The 20,946-nt window shown below is 39.3% G+C and overlaps 1 protein-coding gene across 1 annotated transcript in view; it reads right to left on the bottom strand.

The window, feature by feature from the left end:
* The window catches only part of LOC116851621 (A disintegrin and metalloproteinase with thrombospondin motifs 6-like), a 29,109-nt gene that overhangs the window by 5,873 nt on the left and 2,290 nt on the right, over nucleotides 1–20,946 (bottom strand). The window contains exons 2-12 of the mRNA XM_032831232.1: nucleotides 19,409–19,785; nucleotides 17,483–17,782; nucleotides 17,277–17,366; nucleotides 15,140–15,264; nucleotides 14,902–15,048; nucleotides 12,303–12,464; nucleotides 11,833–11,977; nucleotides 11,124–11,216; nucleotides 2,850–3,059; nucleotides 1,142–1,256; nucleotides 813–1,073 (exon numbers count right to left, since the gene is read on the bottom strand). Of these exons, the coding sequence (XP_032687123.1) occupies nucleotides 813–1,073; nucleotides 1,142–1,256; nucleotides 2,850–3,059; nucleotides 11,124–11,216; nucleotides 11,833–11,977; nucleotides 12,303–12,464; nucleotides 14,902–15,048; nucleotides 15,140–15,264; nucleotides 17,277–17,366; nucleotides 17,483–17,782; nucleotides 19,409–19,785 (2,025 nt within the window). The remainder of the gene's footprint in view (nucleotides 1–812; nucleotides 1,074–1,141; nucleotides 1,257–2,849; nucleotides 3,060–11,123; nucleotides 11,217–11,832; nucleotides 11,978–12,302; nucleotides 12,465–14,901; nucleotides 15,049–15,139; nucleotides 15,265–17,276; nucleotides 17,367–17,482; nucleotides 17,783–19,408; nucleotides 19,786–20,946) is intronic.

A 20,946-nucleotide genomic window follows, 5' to 3' on the forward strand; every position in this document is an offset into this window, starting at 1 on the left:
CTCTCTCTCTCTCTCTCTCTCTCTCTCTCTCTCTCTCTCTCTCTCTCTCTCTCTCTCTCTCTTGCACGCGCGCGTGATATTATTCGTCGAGATTCCAATTTTGGCGCCGCGGCGTCAGCGTGGCCGCGCCGCCGGAAAGATTTATTTGGCTGTCGCGATGCTCAAAGCGTCGCACGGGATTCCCGGTGGAAGAGCGAAACTGAACGCCGTGTATTTCTGCGCTGCAGAATTGCGGAATTTTAATTCACGGAAAGTTCTCATCCCTCCTCCTTCCCCGCTCCTCTCCTCTTTCCTGCCCCCGTACTTCGCCATTCACATCGCGGCGCCGCTGAAGTTCATCGGTATTTTTGTCAACTCGCGAAATTCTCTCCGCGTTGAATAGTAAACGGCCATGTGCGCGAGGCAAAAAAGGTTATTGTAAAGAACACCAACGGGGAACCGATAGAAATTCCAAATCTCCACCAAAGAGGCAAACTAAACAATTCAGTCGCCATTTCTGAATTTTTTAAAATATTGCTGGAGTACCTTCTCGCAATGCAAAAACTCATTCTCATATACGAAGCGCCTCTCTCTCTCTCTCTCTCTCTCTCTCTCTCTCTCTTTCTCCCTCTCTCTCTTTCTCTCTCTCACTCACTCACTTACTCATTCACTGGGGTCTTTCAAAAGCGAGATTTTAGTATTCGAAGCTACGCGAAGCGATGTGATGCTTTTGACTATTCGCACTCGTGCACAATTGTATATTATTTGTTTGAGCGTTACCACGTGTACACACACAAACACATTCGCACAAATTACTGCATTTCCTTTCTTACGCGACTGCGCCGTAAACGACAAGGTTCCCTGCTTCAACGTGCAAAACGTGCTGTCGCCTCTACAAACGCCGCAAACATCTTCGACCGCTGTGGACTCCATATTCAGGTCACAGGGTATCTCCCTGCACACACCCCCGATGCAAATATCTCGAATGCCTCGGTAGCATGTGGTGCCGTCCACCACTTTCGGCCTCAGCGACGTTACCAGATTGGTCTCGCTCAGGCAGTAAAGGGCGCAGGGGTTCTCGGACGCTCTCAAGTCTGCGAAAGGTCTACAGATCATGAGAGGTCGACGACGATGACGTCGAGGAAGTTGCCCGTAGACTTACCTTCCGGCAAATTGTATGCCATCCAACGATGAATCTTGCCGTCTTCCGGGAACACCCAGTCATTGAATTCGGCGCACTGTGCGTCGCGAAATGACGGCGCACTGATATCGCACGGCTATAAGAGATCATTCAACAATAAGGGGATGCTGGATACTGAACGCAGCTTTCGTATTTTGCCGTTTTCCTATTTGGTTGTGTAAAATTGCAAATGCTGACACGGAGTGAAGTGTCAACATACGGCAGCGTACTCTATGTTATATCGGGAAACAAACAAATTCTAACAAGAAAATTCTTTTCCACGATATGGCACTCCATATGGTCATTCATTAATTGTTGATCTTTCGCTCTGTGTATAAGTACATTTACAATTCAAAATACAAGGACTCCAATAATGCCTTCCATTTCCAGTTAAGATATTGATGTTTGGGCGCATCAACATATTTTTGTATCATGACCAGAGATAAAAATAGCCCAGTCTATGACGGTAACTTATTCAGTTACTTAAATTACGGTAATTTACTCGGTAATTTTGGAAAGTTGGAAAATGATAATTTCTAGAAATAAAATTACAGACATAAAAAATTTTTAGTATAAAGCATAGCTTTTAAGATGCTTTATTTAACTTATATTTTCCACAAAATATTTTGATAATAAATAAACGTAATAATAAATAAATAAATTAATTAAATATACTGATATATATAACATATAGTAATTAGGAAATTAGGTACATAGTAACTAGAAAAACTTAAAATTTTTAAGGTTTTAGTCTATTTTTTTATACCATCCTACAAGCTTACAACATTTTCATTTATTATCTTGCTGTTTCACCGATTAAACTGTGGTATATAATTGAAAATTCATAGCAATATTTTAAGAAATGAATATTCTCGAAGGATTGTAAATAGTTTCCTTTCTTTCATCTGAGAGACATTTCAGAGATTATTAGATGTACATTTAATGAGCATATAAGAAGAATGTTGTTTTATCTTATACATTAGTGTAGAAAATACAAATATTTGTACACAAAACTATCAAAAACAACGAACAATGAAACTATCAACAACAAATTTCACCAAAATTACCAATAAATTACTATCTTATTATAATTTTTCCGTAAGTAATCGTCACTTTAAATCCAACGGTAATTTTACATTTCTAACTAATCAGCGGCTTAACTACACTAAGTGCAACGGTAAATCCATAAATGCACTATTATATATTGTTGCATTTAACGATAAATTGAGTTGCCAATTTTTCTTGAAATCAGCGGCTACGATACAAAAACATGTAGACACGATGCGTCTGAGCCAAAAATACCCCAGCCGGAAACGGAAGGCGTTATTGAAGTTCTACACGAGGCTGCATTATGTTTGCGCGCAGCCTCTCAACGTCGACGATCGTAATTGCGAGATGAGATCGTAATTACGATCGTAACACCGAGACTCTCTCGCGAACCCTTCGGTCGTGAACGACGGGACGTCGACGCAGCGCGCGTAGGAAATACTGTCTGCTGAGAAAAACACCGCTGTTTTCTCTTCACTTCACGCACGGACGTTATCGTCCATCACGTTTCCGTTCCCCTTAAGGCGCCAAGGAGACGTTTTCGCGGTTTTCACGACGAACCACGCGAAAGCGTTGCGTAAGCCGGACGTCCGCGTGACGCCCGCCGTGGAAGCCGTTCGCGAGCACTTCCATTGAGACTAACGTCCGTGGCGCAGATTCTGTGACGCTTCCTGTCGCCGACGCAGTGAGAGCCACCTCCGGACGGGGACGGCTGGTTGCACCTTCTTACGGCGTACGCCACTCCGGAGCCGCAAGTCCGGGAACATCTGCTCCAAGACGACCAGGCGCCCCAACCACCGTCCGTGACTCCGGGTCGTTCACCCACCATCAGGCACTTCATCTGGTAACACCACTGTAACAGTCGTTAGCCGACGTCGCGTCGTGTCGTGTCGTGTCGTGTCGCGTCGCATTACGGTTGTGACTTGAGCGACTTCTGTCACGACGAACGTAAGGCACGGCCAGAACCGTCCCGGGGAAGTGTATTATGCACGAAACTGAATGATGCACGCGCCCGAGGAAGAGCGAGACGTGGAGATTTATGCCTTGAGACGGATATATTCTTATACGCCTCGTCTACCGCTCGCGACTCGTCCCCATCTTGTTCCATTAGAATTAGAACACTAATGCCATCTCCAGATGCGAGCGATTATCGAGTCCCTTTACGACTTCTGTAGTTTTAAGTGTACTCAGAACTACCTTAAGTCAGCAGAGAACCGGTGGAAATAATATTTCCGCCATTCACTTCATTCCGACGGAGCACGTGTTGTTAATTTGGACAAGGCTTGTGGACTAATTTGCGGTAAAGAGAAAGTTATGATACTTTGAACATCCCCAAGTACGCAGCGAACCTCGAAGAATCGCTGTCCGAACTACACTAAGGAAAGATGTTTAAACAATAGAAAATATTTATCTGATGGATACTAATGACATATTTATTCGTATACAGCAAAAATGTTTGGTTGAGGACTAATCAAATTTTTTTGTGAAATTTGAAAGAATCAGAAAATTTCATTTGAAGTTATCAAAATCTTTGTTAGTATAAACAGAATTCTAGTAATTTCAGTCGGAATTTCTGATTCATTCATATTCTATCGGAAATTTTGTTAATCCAATTAAACCTTTCTTCCCGCGCAATAATATACATATTCTTACATCGAGAAAAAAGTTCTTTTATTTCTTTCAAATAAGAAAGCATCTTTCCCTAAAATCATTGCTTTCCATGCACGATAAAAAATATTTTATATTTGCGTTGCAATCGATCCATGCAGAAATTCTCTTTTGTGTTATATTTTTGTCGTATCCGTATATTAAATTAACTTATTGTGGTTGTATTATTTTGATTATTCTGTTTAGTTTAGTTTATACTCATCATTTCCAAATATTAAAATAACACAATATTGTCCACTTCTGTGTCAATTTTCGACATATGTTTGTGTTATCTATTTATATAATTACCTTGTGTTAAATTAACACAGAAATTCGAGTGGATAAATTGAGACGCGTGAAATATGTTCAATCTAACACAAAATGTTTTACAGTGTGAAAGCAATTTATTCTATCTAAAAGAATTCAGATCTAAGATTTAAGAAAATTAGATTTAATTTAAATTTAGTTTTCTTCTTTGAAAAATGTTTTGTATCAGTATAAGTAAATATATTATTAATGCGAATAAATATTTTTTATTTCTCAGATATTTTTTGCCTCACTGTGACGGGGAGTGTTCAAAGGAGCTATGGCGGAAAACCCCGGAAGTACTGTATAATTCTCCCCTTATCATTAACTAGACCTTTCCTCCGTAAGAAACGCTCCAGATATTTTTATGTTATCCGTTGATATCCGTTGAAGAAATTTTGTTTTAAAAACTGTCGCGTCACTCGTCGCGTGTCTCCTTCTTCGATTTGTTAATGAGTCGCTCGTCGCGAACAATAATCGTTCCTCACGATGCATGTCATTTAATTGATGTGTCCGCGCTTGATCGTATTATCGATTGCGTGCGATTTAACGCATGATGCACGTACACACGTTCAGAGGACGCGGAAATTCGCTCACTCCATGTGACCAGAGTGCGCTCCGAGCTCGCGGCTCGTCAAAACGATGAATTTCCGAATGAGAATACCGCGTCCTCTCGACGAGCGAGAGTCTTGTCGCTTCGTTCGCATGGCTGCTTGAATTTTAGCTACCTCACTTTTTCATTTCGAATGTCTGTATTAAAAGCGCGCGCGCTGTGCTAACGCCACCGGGCTCGATTCTGCGGTGCACGCAACACACCGGCGAATCCGCCCTCGGCCGTGCGACGAGATAATTGCTCTTCGCTCCGCGAACTACAATTACGCATCTATTTGTCTATTTCATTCTACCGATGATTGCATCGGCCGTACGTACGTGTAACGGACATGTCAAACAAACCAAGTTTTACGCACGTGGGTGGATCAATCTATTTTCGTAGCTCGATGTTATCGTTCCGATTTCAATTTTTTCAAACTTCGCAGTGTTCTCTGTTGCCGCGCGCGTTGCACAATTTTATTCGCTAAATTTTATCGTACGGAAATTGCTGCCCTCTCTTTTTGTTTCTCTCTTCCCCTTTCCCACCTCCCCACCTTCCTCTCGTGTCTCTTTGGGGCGCGTCGGGCCATTTAACAACTATTGAGTTGATCCATAAGTTCGTGCGGGTTTATGTCCACTAATATTCACATATTAGTGTTTGAAAAATAGTCTTACACACACACACACACACACACACACACACATACACACACACACACGTATAGTTGACCATCTATGTACATGCTTTGATAGCTGATATTTCAGAACATATTTTGTTGTGCAAGTGATAGTGTTTAAAAAAGTACAATGGTCTTTGTTTCAGTTTGCAAATGGAAGGCAGTAATAAATTTTTTCGGTACATTATGCTTTTTTATTCTAAAATCATAAAAATCGTAATCGTAAAAATTCGTAGGTCATAATTAGGTCTTATATTTAAGACCATCTTAAATTTACCTTCAGATGCTGTATGAATCATTTTATTGGATGCGGAGTATCTTTAAAGGTAAATTTAACACGGTCTTAAATATAAGACCTGACTATGAATACCGGTCTTAGAGTTCGGCTGAAATGTTTTGCCTCACTCACTATATTCGTCCGACATTGCTTCCCTTCCCCTTCTGATTATCATCTGTTTCGCTCATTAAAGAACTCCCTTGACGGAATAAACTTCGCTTCTGTAGAAGATGTGAAGAATCACTTGGAACATTTCTTCACTGGAATGGCACGAGGGTTTTACGAGAGTTTTACGAGAGGGGGATTGTGAAATTACATGAAGGATGACGAAAGATCGTTGAGCAGCATGGCATATATTATCCATGAAAATTATTTTCAACAAAAATAAAATGCTTTCTTTGTTTTCCGGGTTTCAATCGCGTCTTCCTTGTATTTGATTCCGACGTTTCGTGAACATTTTAATTCACTTCTTCAAAAAGCAGGACGACCTGAATCTTGTAAACTGAAATGTTCACGAAATATCGGAACTAAAGGAAGACGCAGTCCAAACCCGGAAAACAAGCAAAGTATTGGAAAACACCGCGAATGTCTAAAATAACAAAAATAAAATGTATTTCAAAGAGTGCGGTCAAGTTTAGCTCCATTTTGTGGTATTCGAAATCCTAAATTATTTTTTATAAAATTGTAGTTACTCATTACTCATAAGTAGATTAAATATATATAAATATCAAAATGATGCTGAAATAATCCAAAAAGATACGTATTCTGTCGAAATAAATGATATCATACTGAGAGAAATTATTCCATAAAAAATTAACAAACGGATATTTCTGTTCAAAATACTGATGAATTTTTGTATTCGATCAGGATTCGATGAGAAATATAGGTTCAGAATTTTTTTATCGGTTTGCCTAATGAAATGTCATGATGATCGGAAGTATTCGATTAAATTTAATTGGATATCCTGATCGAATATAAAAATTCAGCGGTATTTTGATTGGTAATATCCTTTTGTTAATTTTTATCGGATAATTTTTCTCAGTACGCGTCATAATCTTTACAGAAAATATATAGTAAATGTTACAAGAAATGGGAGAGAAATGAAAGACTTTATTAATAAAATAATACGGATTATAAATCCTAATATTATTTATTATTTATTATTTTATTATTTATTAATTCAGAATGACTTTTACAAAATTCTAATTATTTTAATTGTCGATTAATTCCGTTTTAACTATCAGGATTGACTAATTATTTGTTGTCTCACAATGGAATTAAGTTAATCGGAACTTGGCAAAGGTCACCCTAAATTAATAAACTTTATTAGCATTCATAATCTACATTACTTACTGATAAAGACTTTCATTATCTGCAACATTTCCTATGCGTCTTCTGTAAAGATCCTGACAGTACCATTTATTTCGACAGAATACGCATCTTTTGGGCAGAATACGTATTTTTAGATCATTTTCTCTCAAATAGTGAAGCGTATCACTTTGATACTTATGTATATCTTTATATCCATCATAATAGCTTTAATTTTATCCGAAAATAATTTAAGATTTCAAATATCACGAAATGAGGCTAAAAGCTTATGAAAGCTTGGTCGCTTTCTTTGTCGAAAGATCCGCACGAAATTCTGGATCACAATCTAGAAAGAGTATATCAAGCCTTTATATATAATATATATATATATATATATATATATATATATATATATATATATATATCGTTTTCTTTTCAATATCAAAGTCGATTGCGTGCGCTTTAAAGGGAATGCGTACGCTTCAGCCACTCTTATCTATGCGCCGAGCGCGTGTTTCACATGATCGAAGGCAATGTTTATTCGATAAAAATGCCCGTTGCCGAGGATAAATATTTTTTCGTGTTTGGACAGCTTGTTTACCGATACTCTCGAGCTCGTGCACTCCTGAAATTCGCGATGAGAATAAGAGTGCTCGTCCGCTCCGACGCGCCGGGCCGATTTGCGCGCACGAGCGTCGACCGTTTGTCGACTCGGTTCGCAGCTCGCTCCGGCAATTAGAGATTGCTCGTCGGTCGGGTTCACGACGGGGTTCATTTCTCAACGTGGTGTTCGGCCTCACCGACACGCCGAGTCTGCCGCCAGTCGGCCGGTCGGCGCGCTAATGACTGCCGTCTGCGTGCTTCGACGCTCCGGCACGCTCGGTTATTAACATTGTCACCCAAATCTGATATTTCGCTGATGACTGATATTTGTACACCGTTCGTCGCCGAGCCATTACGTTCTCACGCGTAACGATCGTTCCGTCACGTCTCGCCCGGCCGTAGCACCTTTGAAACGTCACGTAGCGACGCATGCTCGACCGACCGCGAAAAAATATTTCGCCCGCCCGACTCTTGATTCCCGAAATGTTCGCGCCACGAACGCGCAACGCATTTCATTCATGTGACGAGATGTATACGCGAACTCTTGCACGAGAGAACACTCCTGCTCCCTCCTCTCCTTCCACCCCCTCTCCCTTCTTACGCGGTCGATTGAAACGGAGAAGTTCTCCTATTTTTAAAGCAATAAGCTGAGCGAGGAGACAGTTTCTTATGTCCCCGGAACAGATTTCGCACGACTTGGCGATATTTCCTATTTCCTCTCTCTTTCTCCCTCTGCACGCCGTTCCTTTCCCCCTTTCTCCTCTTTTTTCAATTTTCTAATTCGTTTCTATGTTTCCTGGATAAATGGTGCAATTTTTCGAGACGTCTTTGTGGTGCATTAGCAAGAGGCTTTGTTTGTTAAACCGAAAGCGCACGGCAAGAAACAGTTACATAAAGTCCGCAATTTTCCGCGAACACGCGGAAGCATCGTTGTGAAAGAGTTTACGGAGGATTTGCGCGATATTAGTTCGTACGTATCTCTCGGGTACGTATCTTTCTTTCTCTTTCTCTCCTTTTCTTTCTCTTTCTTTTTCTCTCTTTTTTTCTTTCTTTCTCTCTCTCTCTCTTTCTCCCTCGAATAACCGCTCGCGATTTTTAACATCGCAATACAGCATAGCCTTAAGGGCCAATGAAACTCGGTGAAAGCTGAAACTGGCTTCGATTCTAAAAGGGCGCGTGACTCACTCAGTCGATGGCGGATCCAGATAGCTTTTTCAGCTTTCCGCTATGCACTCCCGCCTCGTCTTTCATGAGATATTTAAACCGACTCGACGTAATGGCCAGCCGGTGAAGGCTTTTCGAAAGCCTTGATTAATTGGCCAATATGTAGTTTTTCTTCGGATCCGCGCGCCGATATGCTTTCAAGGCTCTCACGGCCGAGTGAGGACTTATTCATCGGTTATACTCGCCGGCGAATATCTCGATGAGCAGCGCGTTGAGGCGAGCCACAAGCGGAATACGCGCACGCAACAGAGCTATGTAATTAATTCTCATAAATCTCTCCTGCTTTCGGCTGATATCGCGTTGAGTTATTCTGAGCCGAGAAATGCACTCAACACAAGAACGTTTTTTTCTAGAAATTATCTTCTCACGCGTAATGCATTCCGTTTGACGGCTCGATTTTTCATATCCCTGATAAGCGTCCGAGAGTGTGACCGAGGGACGTTTGGCTGATACGAACTGGAACTTGTCGCGTATCAAGCCCGAGTTCTCACTGACCTTTCCTCAGCTCGATATCGCCAACCTACTTTCTGGTATGCGAAATTTTCTAGTTTCGAAGAAAGCCCCTAAGATAATCACAGTCTACCCACAATTAATCCTTCGCATATATAATAGGTGCATTTATAATAGGCACATTTATTTTCTAATGGAAATGGTCTCAATGTATCTCAGAGATATAAATCAATTATTCTCGTAAATATAATTCTGAAATGTTCGTGTCTACAATGTTTAATGTATATATAAAGTGAATCAGTGATTATTGTCATGCGGAATACCTTCGGAACAAAAAACAAAATTAATCTTCAGATCCTGAAAGTTACTCTACTTGGAGAAAGCGTCTTATAGTAGTAACGTTTCTTTCTCTAAATAACTCCGAGGATTTAAAGATCATCTTTCTTTTTTGCCTCGAAAATATTTCAGATGATAATAATTACTGGTTTACCCTATATATTGTTTTTGCCTATATGTCTATAATAAAAATAATGTTTTTTGAGTGTTAGACTTAGGATAAAACTAGACAATACATCCTAACCAAACCCTAAAGTTTTTTCTCGAAAGTTAAACGTGGTAACAATGCAAGAGTAACATGTTCCGATGTATACCTTTGATTAGGCCTTTGTGAAATATATTTTAAAAAAACTTATATATATGCTAACGAACATATTCCGATAAGTTGCCTTCGAATTAATTTTCTATTTAGAAACAAGTAATAATATTTAAATGTTGTTTACTCACGCGGAAACTATTTAAAAAGACTTGAGTTATACTTGCATTTACAAAAAGTAATCTATTATCTCTGTCTAACATTTTATGGATAAGGAAGTTTACGTTACGAAAATTACAAAAACTATACATAATAAGTATATATAATACACACACTTCACTGATTATGTAAGTTATTTATAGACAGAAAACAAAATTGTGTTAAGCCGCATGATCAGAAGAAAACTTTAAAAAAACCATTGAAAAGGTGCGTAATAAGCAAATAATAAGCGGTGTTTTCCCAGGCATATCATCCAGAGACAAAGCGCTTTGTAAACCGCTTGAAACTTATTTCGCCCAAAAAGCTAAGATCTGGATAATAAATAATAAAGACAAAAAATTAACGCGCACGTTATGATGTTTCGAAATTGATTGAGAAGACTTGATTTACAATGTATTCTTTGCTTTCTTTCTCTTTATCTTTTTCTGGCTCAGATCTTAAGCCTTAAGCCAGACAAAAAGCAGAAAATAAGAAATAGAAAGCAAAGAGCACATTGTAGATTAAGTTTAAGGAACGTATTGTCACAAGCCTGGGGCGTTTTACCTTGCAGTATATTGACAAAACGCCCCACTGAAAGTTTCTGTAAAACATATTATCTTATTGTCTATATATTTTTTGTTATAATTGGCAAAAATCAATTAAAATTATAATGATTGTAGTTGAATAAATTATTCATATATAACGGTATATGTAAAAATAAATATTTTATATATTGAACTTTAAAGAAATATTGTGAGACGTATTGTGTATAGTTTTACCTTAGTAATGGAATAAATTATTAGATTCTTTGGTGTAACTAATGATTGTCAAAAACTGTGAGGGGGGGGGGGTCTGGGCCCATTAGATGGTTAAGGAAAATTCCTATTCCTATATATAGAGGAAAGAGAAAGAAGCTCGGTTTAAGGATCTCCGGAGACGTGCAAATTGTCGGAGAATCAACGAGAATTGCGACCGTCGTGATCCCTCAACACGATTATCCTTTGTGCCTTATTTTACGCAGTTTATTCGTAAGCGTTAACTTACCCTCTTCTCGCCGCACGGGGTGCCTTCCGCAGGTGGTTTCCTCGCGGACACGCAACCTCTGCCGGGCACGGCGCACCTGAGGGTTTCGCAGGTCTGAAAATGGGGGCGAGATCGTCTCGCTTTTAGTTGGCTGCGTGCCGATCGCGATATCTCGGCGCGATATCGCGATTCTATCCCGGCCTCTCTTATCTGACGCCATGCGTGGCCGAGGCGTATTTTCCTAAACGGATAAGGCAGGCTGCAAAGGCATCAGCTTGTAGATGCGAACGGCAGATGGTGCCTCTTTACGGGCCACACTACAGTTACTCTAAGCAGAGTTTGACCAAAAGAGAGCAACTTTTGATTAGTCCGCTATGTTTTATCAAATCCAATCATAATATCCAATCTCTCCTATCGTAGTAGGTTAGGTTAGGTTAAAGAGAGATAGACAAAGAGAAGGATTGAAAATATGTCCTTCTCTCTCGCAGGTAGATAAAAAGAGAGATTGAAAATATATGCTTCTTTCTCGCAGGATTGATAAAATCGCAATCGTGACAAAACTCTGCTTAGAATAATTCTAGGTCACACGTGCATCCGCCACGTGCGAGCCGCCGATACGATAAAACACGTTATCGGACAGCGTCGATTGCTCCATACTCTCTCGTCCTCAGTGGAGGACGAGCCTCCGAGTCGAGTCACTCTTCGCGGCCTTCCTACGAATGGTCCTTACGATTCCCATATCGCACTGCCGGGCATCCGTTCGATATCGCAAGCGACATTGATCATCGCCGTTGTACATCACGCCCGGCAACATCTCCATGCTCGGGAAATGATGATCCTGCGGCTCGTCCTCCAGACAGAAGCCCAGACCCTGCCTGGAAGCAACAAACTCGATACTCCTCGAGATTCAAATTGCGCGAGACGCGTGGCTTCTCATCTACCAGAACGAGTATTCTCGGGGACGGAGGATTTCGTCGTGTCTCCCGCCCGTCTCTTCATATCACGCGTATCAACCCTGTCGCGAGACAGCGCGCAGTGGCGCTATTCTTAATTTAATTTGAAGTTTACGACCGCCGCGGAAGGAGAGGGTATTCTGTATTTCTCTCCGTTCTCGGCGAACAGGTAGATGAGGAAAGCAGCTTTGTCGTCGGCGAGCTTTAATAAAGCCGCCGGCGAAAGAGCAACAAGCATTAAGCTCACTCGATGTAGAAGCGCAGGTAGCGCCGGGAGCACTCGGACCATTTTTTCGTGACGTACATGTCGCCGGGGTGCATAACGGTGGTCTCCGCGTATCCGTTCCCGTGATGATAAACTATACCGGTGCAGCCGTTCTCCTGTCTCACGTCGTGGGACATACCTAGGCTGGGTGGTAATGAGAAAAAGAAAATCGGCTTTTCGGAGTGGAATATTTATTGGGGCGTGCGCGCACGCCACGTCGCGCCGGGTCTCACCCCGGCTCGTTCTTAAAAAGCATCTCGAGGTACACGAGGCGAAGAGCCGCTTCATACATTAAACAACGCCCTCGACCGTGACTTATTTACGACGACGCCACGGCATACCATTATTCCCACTCCCGGCCGAAGAAACGCTCTTTTAGGAATTTATTTCGACTTTTCTGACCTTTTTTCCGGCCCTCTCTCCGTTGTCGAGCGCACAAAAAGGGACCAGTCAGTGGCGTAAAGCGAAGGCAAGCGATTATCGAGGGTCGAGATATCTGCCTGTACGATATTTCCTCCGGCCGATCGGAATGAGGGTATACAGAGGATTGCATATATGCCTAGTCATTCCCATGTATCCTAATCGAGAGTTACTAAAAATCTTCGACTTACATTGAGAAAAAAAATTTACTAAATTTCAAAAAACATTTGTTTGGATAGTATTGTGAAAATATTTGTTTAGATTAAGTAATTATTTTCTGAAATTAAAGAAACAAATTTATATTTAATTTTAGAAACTTCTTTATTTAATTTTAGAAAATAATTACTTAATTTAAACAAATATCTTCACAGTACTATCCAAACAAACGTTTTTTGAAATTTAATAAATTTTTTTCTCATTCATTTCTAGACAGTTAAGAGTTGTGATTATTCGAAGAAACGATGAATCTTATTAATTAGTCCTATTAATCTACATTTAATATTTAATTATAACATAATGTCACTTACGGATTAAATAATAAATAATATCCATTCGCCAATATATTTACTATATTTCTCAAATAGATTATGCCGCTTCTTGTGAGTGCAAAAAATATTGCAGTATTTAGCTTTAAATTATACCTTTTCAGGGATTATAAAATAGCGAGCATAATGCTTTTATCGTTATCCACATTTTGCGATTATGTTATCACTAAAAATGTCACGCGTGACATATGAACGAATAAACGCAATTATAAACGCAAACAAAACATTAAGTTGTCCAAGTATCATAGCTGCTTGATATCGTTGCAATTTCTTCAAATAACCAACAATTACGACACTTGACTGTCTGAAACGAATGCGTTAGATTGAAAATTTTTAGCAATTCTCGATTAAGACACGTATAGCTAAGGAATAGCTAGGCATATATGCAATTCTCTGCAAAATATCGTCTGCGCTGCGACGGAAAATGTTAATACCAGGAGTGAAGATGGGAATATGAAACAAGCTGGTAATTTAAAAAAAACAAGGCTGATCTATTAAATAAATGCTGTGATCTATCGGTAACTGATATAAATATAACCATTAGAATCCTTAACGGCAAGCAAAGAGATCTGGCATCACTGGCTCGTTATTTATAGTAGGGAAGCCGGTTTGTTTTTTTCCTGTTAAAACTTTTAACAAGGTAAGATTTGACAATTTTTTCCCATCTTAATCGATAAATTCAACATATTAGCTATAGTGTATCGATTAGTAATAAGAATAAATTTCAGAATCGCAGAGGTAGTTATTTGATATTATAAATATTTTTTCTACTTTGAGATTTGTTGCGATTTCAGAATCGCAGAGTTAGTTATTTGAAAATATTTTTTCTACTTTGAGATTCGTTGGATCGTTTGAAAAATAGCGATGGGTGATGATATGAAGCAAGAAGTGTTCCATATTACCACATCTTATATTTCCATGTCTCATGCAGTGGGTGTGAAAGGGATGTTTTTCTCTGCGACTTCTAAGTTCCTAAGTCTAAAAGACTTTTACATAATTTGAATTATTGAACTCAATTTTCTTCATTCTCGTAAGAAATTTTTTATTTTTATTTTTAACTTATGATTTTTATATTCAAAAATATTCAATGAAAACAGTTGTTTTAACATAAATAATTTTTAATAATAAAAAGTAAACACCTTTTTTATTTCCATGCCTGTTTCATATCACCCCATTTTCCGAGGTTTTCCTCATTTTCCAACTTTTTACATTATGTTAAAAAAATTTCTGCGCTCTCTGAACAGTTAATTTTTCTTTTCCTAATAATTATGAATGCATTATAAGAGATATGTGCTAACAGCTCTGACTGATGTAATTGTTGCATGTAATATTGGGTTTTTCGTCTAAAACAAAAAAGTGGCCCATATTGCCACTCTCATACCATGTATACGCGCACTCACCAACCGGAGAGAATATCCTATTAACATTATAAAATTAGTTTTGTTGTTCGCCGCAATACCGTAGGGACTGCAAGCGAGATTGGAGGCGGGGTATGTATAAAGCCCGGATTTGCTGGCGTTTACATCGTTTGTAGCGGCGCGCCGTAATTACACGGAATTTTTTCTCCCCGTTCTCTCTAATCGGGCCGAAGCGGATGAAATTAATTATACGCTTACGTGTGGCCTATCTGATGAGCTATGTGATAACCGGTCGGTAAACCGGCGTCTCTCACAATGGCTGCGCCTTTCGTAGCGTCGCATGTACCGGCGATCGTGGACGTGCCGGTGAAGCCGCAGAGATCACGAGAGACGCAAATGTCTAACCTGGCAAGAATCATTGGTCGTCAAAAGGGTGAGCAGCGGTACTCTCGAGATTAGATTGAATCTCCGGTAGAATTGGCTGTGAGATGCGTACTTGCTAATGAGAAGCGCGCAATCGTGGTGATTCGGATGAGAATCATCGCCGGGATTCATAGCACGCTGCCACTCTTGGAAACGCCTCAATGTCGTATCCGCGTCTTGGTTTATCGACAGATTCATCTGCAACGTGCAATCGATGATGTTTGGAGCTCGTGTGGAGTATGAGACCATCAAATATAAATTACCGTCTAAATATTAAAGAGAAATCTTCGCTTTGATAGTCACGATAAATTGCGATCGTTAGACACGCATCAATCTCGACAAAGAATTTATTCCATGGTTCTGATCAAATTGATCAATCAGTTATCTGGTTTGTACAAAATGATATGGCCAAATTTGCAGAAGGAGATTTTGCGCAGTGTCTGTAAATTGTGTTGACAGTTTTCTAACAGAAATACAACAAGATCTATTAGGAGAGTATGATGATAGATAGTTTTACTGAACTATGACAGAAAGGAGCAGGATCTGTGGATTGAGAGGTATTTCTCAATGTATTAAATTCTTAGACGTACTTAATTCTTAAGGTGTTTCTCAATGCATTAAATTCTGAAATGTATTTAATTCTTAATTAATAATTAGTAATTTATTATTAAATAAATTTAAATGTATATATATTTTTAAATTAATTAGTGATTTATTTTTAAATACATTTAAATGCATTTAAATGAAACATACTGCAGATCCTACTCGGTTTCTGCCGTCAATCTGCTGTCCACACAAACTATATCAGTAAGCTCTGTCGGCACAGCGCGAGCTGGTGCTGACAAAGATGGTTGTGGATCTGCCACGATATTCTGATCGAATCTGCTGCAAATTTGCTGATATATTGCTGATATTTTGCATATTAGGATGTATTATCGAGTTCTGTTAAGTTATGTAACGCAGAGTGACAATCAAGATATTACTAATAATACAGATTATTAATTAATAGCTTAAACTAATACCTGATATTACGCGAATTATTGTAAAATATGAAAGAAAAGAAAAAGGAAAAAGCGGAATATGTGTCCAAGAGGATATATTCTGATAGCTTATATTTTTCTAGAGAGTAATTATGCAAAATATTATGAGTAAAACAGACCAATTTTGGCTTAAAAAATATAACGTAAATTATATATGTAATTTTAAGATTTTGAGTCACTGAATACGATGAATACACTTTTATCCTTCTCTATAATTTAGAAAGTAACAAAAATTTGCTTTAAAAAGATTGAAATCACTTTTAATAATAATTTGGTTAGAGTGACGATTTTATTTGAACTCTTTAATTACTTATATAATAGTTTAGATTTTTATGACTTTCATTGAAAACTAAGAAAGCACTTCAAAATTAAACACTTCAGAAATGCTAAATTTCCTTATAAGAAGTTCTTTAGTAGAATCTCTAGAGTGATGAGGAAGTTCATCACTGTCAGCTATTTTAACATCCTTAAAACTGCACGAAGTATGCAGGTGCACATCTGATGAGAATTAAGTTCTCTGAATAAGAAAATTGGCTATCTTTCTTCATTTTATATCATATTGATTTTACTATGTTAGATTCAATATTTCTAACGTATTTCACTTTGAAATGTTTCCTTAGTTTGAAACCTTCCTTAATTTAACTGAAGTTAAAAGTTATAAAACTGAATCAATAAAAAATTATAAGCTTATTAAACTAAGCTATAATACAAGTAATTAAATAATTGGAACAAAATTGTCATTAACTGAATTTCTATTAAAAGTAATATATTTCAACCCCTTTAAGGCAAATTTTGACCATTTTTCTACGGGTTTGGATGGATAAAAATCCCACAATCGTATTCAGCGATTCAGCGTAAGATTACATGTATAACTTACGTTACAGTTTTTAGGCTAAAACTGAATCATTTTATCCATTTAGTTCAGATCGGTCAAAAGATATAAGAGTTTATAGGAAATAGAAAGGTCATTTTATAATATATATATATATATATATATATATATATATATATATATATATATAAAATAAGATAACTGAGATCAACTTAATCATGAGCAATTATAAATTGCTTAATTGAATAAATTTCAACTATCGAGATAGCGTAACTTAATATTCTGAACCGTAAGAAACTTCCTTTGGTATTGAAAAGGTCTCCACCGTATTCTTTTACCTCGTTTTCTTCCACTTCTAGTCTTATAATTCTCACTACAGCCAACTGCATGTGCACGCCCAGACTGACGTCGTGAAATAAAGCCGCGGCCTGAGTAGAGAAACTTCCTTTAGATTGCCGTTTGCTCGGAGGCGAGTTTGGAAAATTCCCCCGAAGGGTTTCATACAACTCGCCATGTTGAGGAGCGTCAGTACGTAATTCTCGACGTCGAACTTCCTGTGATAATCCAGCAGAGACTTGTCCAACACGACCAGTAGCTCCAGCGTGTACGACTTACTCCCGTTCGATTTTGCGGGCACTCTCTTACGCGGATTCGGAGCGCGCTTGGCGACGATGCTGGACGTATCGCCAGTGACGTTGCAGAGATCTCGCGCAGCGATGGCGCGCTGAAACTCGCCTGGACTCCTTTTATACACGATATGCGGTTGCTCCGTTTCTTTGGTGAAGTCATGCCCAGCCACTGGCTCAATCATATACCACGCGCTCTTCGTTTTGATGTATCCGACCTGAGAGATCAAATATTAGAACGCCGGTGGGTGATTTCTTAAGATCCCCATTCAATCTATTCTCGTCGAAAAAGGAGGCAACGTTTGATTTATATATTTCGCCGGTTCTCCACCTCCACGTCCGTACAGTGTACATTTTCCAAATGTCCCTTTAGATACTTGAAAGAAATATTCCTCCGACGACGGAATAAAACACATGTCGTTACGTTTGTTAAGTTTGCGTATTCGCCGTTCACGTTTCACGTGAATAGCTTCACACATTGCTGAAATAATGAGTCTACGTGCGAAAGAATGTAAGGGACGACCGGAGCTAGATGCTCTATATTACAGAATTTCGAAGTTACAACTTCTCAGGCAACTAATTGTTGTAACTGACTGTATAAACATGATAGAGGCAACCTTCTTCTATTTATTAATGCTCATCACGACTCTGTTAATCATATATTTTTTGTAATAATCAAAATACGAATATACAGCAACATAGCCATCTTGTCTTGGTACCGGGTTCAGTTGCGAGGGTAAAGAAGGCCACGTATAAAATATGTATTCTGAGTATTAGTAGTTCCAGAGTCTCCGCGAAAGGTCTCCACGATCCTTTTACCGGTCTTTAATTATAGGCCAACTGTGTCTTGTCCGTCCATATGCTATATTTCAATCATTTTTTGAATGAAGATTGCATTTACCACCAGAAGCAATATATTATATACTTGCAAGGAATTTTATAAATCCTAAATAGTAACACATCGCTTAATTTTATTCAATTACGATGGAGAATATTAATCCTTTCATACCCGTCATTGCTCTGAAGCAATATGTACTAGAAATCGATCCAGACGCCAAACTACGATATTTTTCGCTGTCAAACTGTCAAACGTTGTTGGCAATTTTGTCTCTCACAATTTTAGGCGGGATTTTAACTTTATCACTTAGTTGTAGTAGTAAAAACTAATAAATTGTCGGCATTCGTCGTCTCTCCACTTTGACGCTGATCGTTCCATAAATAATCGCAATTTACTAATATTGTATTTCATAAAAGTGAATTATACAAAATATCCTCGTACATTATTTAATTATTGCGATGTACGAAAAGTAGAAAATTATTATGTAGAATATAGTTTGCACTGAAAATAATGCATCATATCAAAGGATTATTTCTGTGAAACAATATTTTGATTTCTTTAAAATGGTTTATTGAAAAATTATGAAAGAAATCAGATATCATCTTTACATTATTAAAAATAATAATGAATAGAGAAAAAATTGTTCTTGCGAATAGAATTAATTCGGGGTTGAAAGGGTTAATACAAAATTTCAAGAGGCTCGAAAATTTACTTTGCTATTACCAACTCAGTTTTGTTCTATTTCTGTAATATTATTCCAATTTTAATGAAACTCAGGGAAAAGTATTTACGTTCTAAAAGGATTATTTTGCGATTTTGCGTTATTCCTCTCGGCCCATATAGTCCCGATCTCCCCTACACAATACGGAAATATGAATCGAAGTTCCTCTTTTTCGCGTTGCTCCAGAAGTGAGCTGTAATCCGTTAAAATTGTTACGAGTTACAGCCGCGATCATTCGAACCATCACCGATCAATCGGACGAGGTAACACTCAATAACGACTAACGAGTCCGTAACAGGTGGACAGAGCGCTATCTTCCGAATGGTTGCGCACACGGGCTCGATAGTGGCACTGCGTGTCCCGCACTCGCTTCAATTTCGTGTTATCCAAAAAATCCCGCGATCCTCGATACTCCTCGATTACCGCGCCCGGGCCGAGAAGCCGGTGATTCGGATGGAGCACGATGTGATGCTCCTCGTGACCGATACGCAGACGGTAGTGCACAGCATCGTCGCCGTTCTCGGGGGTCGTTCGATTTTGATAGAAAAAGCGGCCGAAGTGATGAGGTATCCGATGAGACACGAAACTCCCGTCCGACCTGACCTTCCGCGGTATCACGAGCTCGTGTCCGTCCGGTAGTTCGGCGGCGCGCGTGTAACGCCCTTGAGAAGAAATATCAATCATTCGTGTCATCGATACATCTCGACGAGATACGCAGTTTCGCCAGTCACGCGAAACGCGCTTTGTGTACTCGCGCGTTTGAACAATTCGTTTCTCACGTGCGATCACTTAATTATGCGCAATTAAGCGCCGCGATCAATAGTCGGAACTTTTGTTTACGGCGAACAGGTGTCTACACACACACGGGACCCGTGGCGCGATAGCAATTACGCGATTACCGCATTGCTGGGAGCGAGTAAGAGCCAGTTGGTTCGCACATCGGTTCTATAATATTTAACGTTTGCCTTTGACACACTTTTACTGAACCATCCGTTTATCTATGTTCGCAAATTTATCACGATAATGCATTGTTTGTTGAATATTACCGTCCAAATTTCCATGTGTACGTTTCACTCATCAATAGTGCGCATTACACGCGCGCATGCGTGCGCTTCACTTTGTTACGCGATGTTGTTGCGCGCATTTCCATTTCAATGAGAAATTCAGCGTGGAAATTTAACAAACCAGAGGAACGTTTCTAAATAATAATCACTTGCGCTTGTGCTTGCGTATCCCCGCCGATGATATTTCGTCATCAACAATCGCCCATTATTTAACTTTTGGCGTTACATAATGGCAATAACACGGCTGCGTAATATCGCGAAATATCTATTCAAATTTGAGCCTCCGCTCGCGCGCGGGACCGCGATGAATGCCTCGACGTATGTACCGTGCGTACAATTAAACGGCGATCGATAGTTCCACGATAAATTCGCTCCGCTCGTCAAATTCGAAAATGACGGTAAATGTGCACGGAATCAATTCCATTTCGCGAGTTCGACGGATAAAAAAAGAAGGAAAAAAGTAAAAGATCGATCGATATATAAAGAACGATGAGGGGATGGAGTGGAGCGAATGAACGTTATTGCAGACTCGAGAATATTTTTAGCAACGCAACGGTTTTCCCGTTTTGCCCGTATTGCCGGACATCGTCTCGCAAAGACGTAGGAAACAGTATTTTCATGTATAGGTGAAAATGTTATAAAAGGGCGAGGTCTCTCGATATCAGGTATCAATTCCATCGTTCTTCGTCGCAGGAGAGCACGATTAGATAGAGAGAGAGAGAGAGAGAGAGAGAGAGAGAGAGAGAGAGAGAGAGAGAG

Source organism: Odontomachus brunneus, unplaced genomic scaffold (genome assembly GCF_010583005.1).
Source record: "Odontomachus brunneus isolate Ranch 3 - 2012 unplaced genomic scaffold, Obru_v1 Obru_scaffold_182, whole genome shotgun sequence".
Lineage (NCBI taxonomy): Eukaryota > Metazoa > Arthropoda > Insecta > Hymenoptera > Formicidae > Odontomachus > Odontomachus brunneus.